Genomic DNA, 7023 nt, shown 5'->3' with positions numbered 1-7023 from the left:
ATCTTGGTGCAGGAGATGCCAATGCTTTTTAATTACTCCTGTGATCCTTCTATGATCCCTATTGAACTGAGTGATAAACGGTACCTCGAATTCACCAAATGGTCTTTTTTCTTTAGGTTTTAAAAGTTCGGTTCTATCTAGTTGCCCAGTATTGAAGATCGCTTTGTCTAAAAGAGTTTCGTCATAATTCCGTTCCAAAAAACGTTTTTTTAAATGGTGGCCTGTTCTGTAAATGTAATTTCTTCAGTGCAATTACGGAGTATGCGCCTAAATTGGCCTGGGGGAATGTTATCCAGCCATTTCTTGTGGTGGCAACTGTTCTTCATTAAAAAATTATTACTGTCTACTTTCTTAAAAAATGTCTTAGTTTTGAGAACGTTGTTCTCAATGTAGATAGTTAAGTCCAAGAAATCCACTGACGAGCTACTGATATGTGACATAAATGCCAAATTCAAAACATTCTCATTAATGTATGACAAAAATGTATCCAAGTCAATTCTGCTACCTTGCCAGATGAAGAGAATGTCATCTATATAGCGGCGCCAGAGGACTAGGTTTGCGCCAAATGGGTTGTTGGTCCAGATCTTATCCATTTCCCACATACCCATAAAGATGTTCGCATAACTTGGCGCAAACCTAGTCCCCATTGCAGTACCGCACCGCTGTAAAAAGAGTACAAAGAGTAACCCCAAGTATGTGATAACTGCAGTGGCATAAAGAGTAGCAGCTCCTTGTTAAACATTGTTTTTTAAAAGGTAAAAGACAACAGTGACCAGTGAAGAGAAGATTTAAAAGGTTTACTTTAATACAGTCAAAAAAGGTATTCCCACTGCTAGGAATAACCTAACATAATGACTCAAATATCTGAGACAAAGCTTCCCACGACTCAAATTTAACCAAATATAAATGAATCAGTCCATGCCATGGTATTTAAAGTATTAATCCCGTTTCTTAAAGATCCTACGTATCGCTCCAGTCCAGGCCATTTTGTCACAGCCACATATCCACCAGAGACCGTTAACTTCCCGGCATGTATAGCTGCAGGGCACATTTCAGAGTCCTATCAACAAATACAAAACAGATGTATTGTGAGATTTTCACGGTGCCAAGCTTAAGTTTATCAACATCCTAGCACCCCAAGAGCCTCTATCAGATACATAGATATGAAGTGTTCCATACATTTTTACCATAGCAGACAACTATGATTTCACTCTGTGTGTTTTCTCCCATTTACTCCTGGTGTTCCAACACTAATTTGCAAGCCACAGCATAAGTGCTCCATGGTTTATACGCAGCTCATGGGAACCCAAGACATTGTATCGTCAGCCCCACCCTCTGGAATGCAAATGCCCTGGAGGATAAAAGGATTCGGAAATCACAGCTGCATTCATTCTGAACCCCTTCAATCTACATCTGCGTCGCCCCAAAGTCACACAGCCGAAGGGCAGCCAAAGGGTGTCAGCCGTTTGCTGATGTTTGTTGGTGTTAAAATTCCTGTATTTCAATCTGAAACTCTGCACCCCTTTTATCCCCTGCGCCCAATTTTCCAACTCTATCTGTCCATGTCTGTGAATTGATTGTATAACCCTGTTTAATGTAACCATGTATTGTTATAACTCAGTGCCCAGGACATACTTGAAAACGAGAGGTAACTCTCAATGTATTACTTCCTGGTAAAACATTTTATAAATTAAATTTTTGTTGTTGTTGTAAACGTGCATTGTTTCAAATGATTTCGGAGATTTATTTATGAAGCTTTGCTATAAGAGATTGTGGAGCCTACGTATTGTATTGTCCATGTGTGTTTCGATACTGCAATAAGGGTTTGACCATACACAGCCATAAATTAGGACCTACTGTAAATAAAGGCCCATGCCAGGGAAAATGTCAGAGAACGAGAAGAGGAATGCCAGCAGGAAGGAGATCTTTTTAAGTTGTAAATGAGAGTAAGAGGCTTACCTACACATAATCACAGGCTTTAGCCTGGTAAGACTGAAATCATGTTTTCACCCTTTCAGCTGTACGGACGCACACTGCTCACTCTTTCTCTCAATCTCTTGGCGAACACTTGTTAGAACATCAAAAGAAAGCTGCTTAATTTGAAGTGGCTTTTATTAATTGTAGCAAAAAAGAAAAAAAAAACATTAATGGGCTTATTTAATGAAGTGCAATTGAGCGGATTCTGTGCTACCACACTGGAAGTTGTATTCAAGTCAATGAGACTTCCTGTGCGGTAGCGCCGAATTGGCTCTGTCGCACTTTATTGAATAAGACTCTAAACTACCTGTGTTGCTATAGGTGCCTGAAACATAGCAGAGTATAGTTTGTCTTTGTATTGTTAAGTTTAAAAATGTTAATCAACTAGCTAACAAACAGGTGTAATGCCCACTACCATTTCTTGATGTTAAAAGAGGAGACCACACCGAGTCCAGAGAGTGGGGCTGTTCTTTATTAGAAATGAAGCAGACGTTTATAGTTGATAGGTCTCAAAAGTTGCTGCAGTTGAGTAGTGGAAATTGTGTCTTTACAGCAGGGGTTTCCAACCTTTTTTTTGGTTAAGGAACCCTATCATTATATTGTGAAATTCTGTGGAACCCCCACCCTCTCTAATAGCGCGTCTGAGAACAGATGCATCGTAAGGAACCCCAACCCTCTCTAATAGCACGTCTGAGAACAGATGCATCGTAAGGAACCCCAACCCTCTCTAATAGCACGTCTGAGAACAGATGCATCGTAAGGAATCCCACCCCTCTTTAATAGCGCGTCTGAGAACAGATGCATTGTAAGTGTAGCCTAGAGCCCCTGGCTATGTGTTCCCCGGCCCTGGCATGTAAGTCCTGGTAAGTGCAGGCAGTGCTGAGGTTAAATCCCTTTCACATGGGCCAGGATGTGACTCCATTGGCACACTAGATAATTTGTTGCCATAGCCAGGTGCAGGCTGGATGGCAGTTGGGAGCATCATGCCGGGGAAACGGGGGACGGGGGGAGGTGCAATAAAAATAAGCTTCTTTATTGAGGAACAATTTGTTTGTCTTGTTCCTCAATAAAGAAGCTTGTTTTTATTGCACCTGATCCAGCCACCGTCGCATATTTTTTTCTATATGCACCGCAAAGCAGTGCACTGCCTGCACGTCCCCTCCAGGGATACACCCTCCTTCTGATATAGTCCAAGCTCTACACTTGTGTCTTCTCCTGCGGCTGTGCTTCTCATCAATGGCGGTAATATGTGTCTGTTGTCTCCAGAGCTGTCAACAGTTAATCCTGTCTTTCACTCTGCTGGAACAGCAGGCGCTGTAGGAGGCTAATATATCTGGCCTGTTAGCCCAGAACTTCTTTAAACAATTGTTCTTGGTCTTCATGCATCTTCAGGGTTGGTCAATGGATTGTCACTCACTTGGTCCAGCTCCACTTCCCTGGTTTGGCTTGTTGAGGGTTTCTGCCTATCAGAACCAGAGAGACACTTTTTTGGGGTACACGACCACTGCCATGGGCGCTCTGGGGATGCCGTAATTCCCGGGATGAATCCACCATTTGCTCTAGGTAAGAGGCCATCTCAGACCCCCTTTTTCTCTGCGGGATCAGCGGACATTTCTGCGGATCTTCCATGGTAAGTGGAGAACCTTGTTTCTTTTTCTATTTTCCCCTTTTTGCTGTGGACGACTCCACCCGATCAGAGATACTGGGGTCTTCTTCTTTGTTTGAAACCTCAGCACTTTCACTGCACTCATCATGCATTTCTTGCAGTTGCATTAGCTGGCGGAAATATTCGGCGTTCAGCTGGTCCACTCTTGTTGCCGCCAATCATATTCATAGTCATAGAGACCTGTCTTTTCAATGGGTCCAGAGTTAAAGCAGCTCCACTATCCTAGGGGTGTTTTGTGGGTGCGTCTCATTTCTGGACCCACATAAGAGACATCCTCCTCCTCATCAGTATCCTCGTAGGACCAGAAAGGACACTCTTCCGTGTGACTGGGTTCATTACAGGAACACCACATTTTGCCCTCCATTTTGGCGGTATCAGGTGTATTCTTCCTCCTGATCTGAGGCGCTATTGGTGACTTTCTCATGATATGCTAGAACCCTAGTTGGTAGTGATACAGGTGGGCAGACTTCACCTGCAGAGTTCGTAGCTCTCAAAGGCGTATCTGTAGACTTTTTATTTTTCTGACCAGCTATTTTAAAAACCCATGGTTTTTTTTGAAGACATGGTCGGGTAGACTTTGGTCACAGGGTTAGTACCTTGTGTCGGTCACCATCTGTTGCAGTCCCGTCAGACAGACTGAGAGGTTTTGGCTTTCTCCAGCACAGTGTATCTTTCCTGCCTGGATGTATAGCCCTTTGATTCTGGTCACTTCTGCACGTGGTTCTTTTGTCCTTGGTTTTGTTGCTCAAGCTGTTGCAGGAACTGTAGGCAAACAATAGCACAACAATTTTCTCAAGGGCCCTTTTGAAATTCAAGGACCACCTCTCATCCCAATTTCTTGCACCCTATGTAGGAGACGAGTGCAGAGGTATAACCAGGGAAAATAATCCTTGTCTTTTATTCATCCCGCATCTTCAAACAATACAGTTTTAAGGCAGCACACAAAAAAAATAACACAGGCGTATCCCTCTGTAGGGGCTAACTCACTCCTCCCAGTTCCCATCTGAAGGCCTGGGAGGCTAGGCCTCTTATAAGCCCTCTGATCCCAGAGAGGTCCCTGTAAGCAGGGGGCTCTTTTTATCAGTCTCCGGGTCTGGGTTGGTGTCCGTGGGGTGCACCCTCTGGCCGGTTCCAGGATCCACTGCATCCTGGAAAAGAGGGTCTGGTTCCCTGGTATCCTACTCTGACAGCACACACCTCCTACGTGCTAGAGAGATCCTCTACCCAGAATGCTTTTGTACATGTCTGGTGAGCCAGGTGCAGACTGGCTAAGGCCGCGTCCATGGTTAGCGCGACCGGTGCAATAAAAATGCAGTGCCTCTATGCGGCTGTCCTTAGAGCGCGTGATGAGAAGCGCCGGCGTTCGCGATGCGCGAGGACACAAATACATTTGTTTCTGTCGTGCGAAGGCCGGATCACGTGAGCAGTTCACCCAATGAGGGCGAACCAGCTCCGTGACATCATGGCCATGCCGCCGTCACACCCACGACATGCCCCCTCATCGCGTCCAACTTGAGCGCATAAATCGCTCCAGCTGGAGGCGCGTGAAGGCAGGCGCACGGTCGCGCGCGTGCACCCACCCACCATGAACGCGGCCAAATTGTCTGCTATTAACCAGCTCCATGCTGGACTCATCAGTCAGATCCAGGCTTTCTCTTTGGACCCTTTTGGACACCCTTTCACAGAGGCTCAATAGCAAAAAAAATGTGCCTTGTTTCAAAGTAAACTTTTCATTGTCTTGATAGACTGAGTAAATAGCAGGTTGGACAGCAATAATAAAATCTGTAACTTACGGATGTGTATATATCAGTTCCCCAGACATAATAATTACGGGTACATCCCTCTGGGCACCACACCCTACAAATAAAAGATGCACAGTATTTCAGTACTCTTGTATGTTATACAATTCTACATAATTGGTATTTTTATGTTTTTATTGGCTTTTTACATAGTAAATGTAAATGAGCAGAGATTATTTTAACCCCAAGGGTGTCATTATTAACGTTCCCCGAACGTTATGGGCACGGGCACGCGAGGGGTCCTCACAATTTTCAGGGAAACGTGATGCTTTGTTGCTCATTTTCTAGGGGGAGATCACATTAATGTGATTGAAACGTAAGTGGAGCCTCTTCCACTCCTGTTCACGTCACAGGGGGCAGGTCACGACCAAATGACCCCTACCCAAGCTACGATCCTGGAATACTGGTGGCACTCGGGTAGCACAGGTATACCATCAGCAAAAAAGGTTAAAGTGCTATTCCCCCAAAAATTACATTGTTTTTTTTTCACCCTATATCGTGGTCTCCAAACTTTTCAGTACGAGGGACACATCGTATATTCTACACATTTTCACGGGCCAAAGGAAAAAAATCTTTTTATATATTTTATAAATGAATAAATAAGTTTCATTTGGATCTTTTTGGGGTAATCAGCATGATATGATTCAGAACAAAAGAGAAATGTGACAATTACAAAGAAAGGATGCCGTGATTGCACTGGGAAATTATATATAATGAGCAAAAATATATATATTTCAAGTTGCTGCAGGCCGGATAAAATCTTGTGGCCGTAGTTTGGAGACCCCATCCTATTGTATATAAACCAGAATGTTTTCTGCAGCTGAACCATGGCACTCAAAGCTCTGGAGATAATAAAAAAACATTGACACTTTTGCCAGTACTTGCATTGAAAATCAAAGATGATTGTGGGTGACCCAATCAGGATCTACAGTGTCATCGCACATTGATGTCACGGCTTTCTATTGGCCGCCAGAGTGAGGCCGACTGCAATAACCATATTGTTTTTCCAGGGCAAGATGTCTCGTAGGGAATGGAATTTCAAAATGAAATATCTCAGAAATCAAGAGGTCTCCGTAGTGTGGAGTGCCGCTGTTCAATTTCGAGAGGGGGGGGAGAGATGTGATGTTAACGCATAACGCAGTATTTACTAAAGTTAATAACGTGATGTTATGCGTTTTGTAATCCTGTGAAATTTTGTAATCCTGTGAAAAAGCATGCCCTTATTTATAACCACCGTTATTTTAAATGATATGCAAGTAGGATTAATTATAGCCTAAACGGTATTCATGCCGGGATATAATGTTATTTAACACATACCTAACTCTGGCACTATCGCCCATCCAGACCCTGGAATAGGGCTTTTCAGAAAGAAAGAGATCATGTTAGGAGAGGGCCTGTAATCACACCTGGGATACCTGGGAATATGCTCATTTAAATCATTTGGATATATTTGACATATTTAAATTAGCATATCTCTCTCTTCCTCCATTTCCTTCTCTTCCCCTCTTCAGCAAAAGCCCCATTTCACTGTCTGCAATGAGTAACGTCAAGACTTCAATAACGTCACGTTATTTGAAGATA

The 7023-nt window shown here is 43.5% G+C and overlaps 1 protein-coding gene across 9 annotated transcripts in view; it reads right to left on the bottom strand.

The window, feature by feature from the left end:
• Positions 1-831: 831 nt before the first annotated feature.
• The window catches only part of LOC142503822 (cysteine-rich secretory protein LCCL domain-containing 2-like), a 34365-nt gene continuing 28173 nt past the window's right edge, over positions 832-7023 (bottom strand). For all 9 annotated transcript variants that reach the window (XM_075616557.1, XM_075616563.1, XM_075616562.1 and 6 more), the window contains 2 exons: positions 5437-5500; positions 832-1060 (listed from right to left, as the gene is read on the bottom strand). In XM_075616557.1, coding sequence (XP_075472672.1) covers positions 893-1060; positions 5437-5500 — 232 coding nt within the window. In that variant the 3' untranslated portion in view covers positions 832-892. The remainder of the gene's footprint in view (positions 1061-5436; positions 5501-7023) is intronic.

The sequence above is a fragment of the Ascaphus truei genome, chromosome 10 (assembly GCF_040206685.1).
Source record: "Ascaphus truei isolate aAscTru1 chromosome 10, aAscTru1.hap1, whole genome shotgun sequence".
Taxonomy (NCBI): Eukaryota; Metazoa; Chordata; class Amphibia; order Anura; family Ascaphidae; genus Ascaphus; species Ascaphus truei.
Note: the sequence above shows the minus strand (reverse complement) of the source record. Positions and strands in the feature narration are given on the sequence as shown.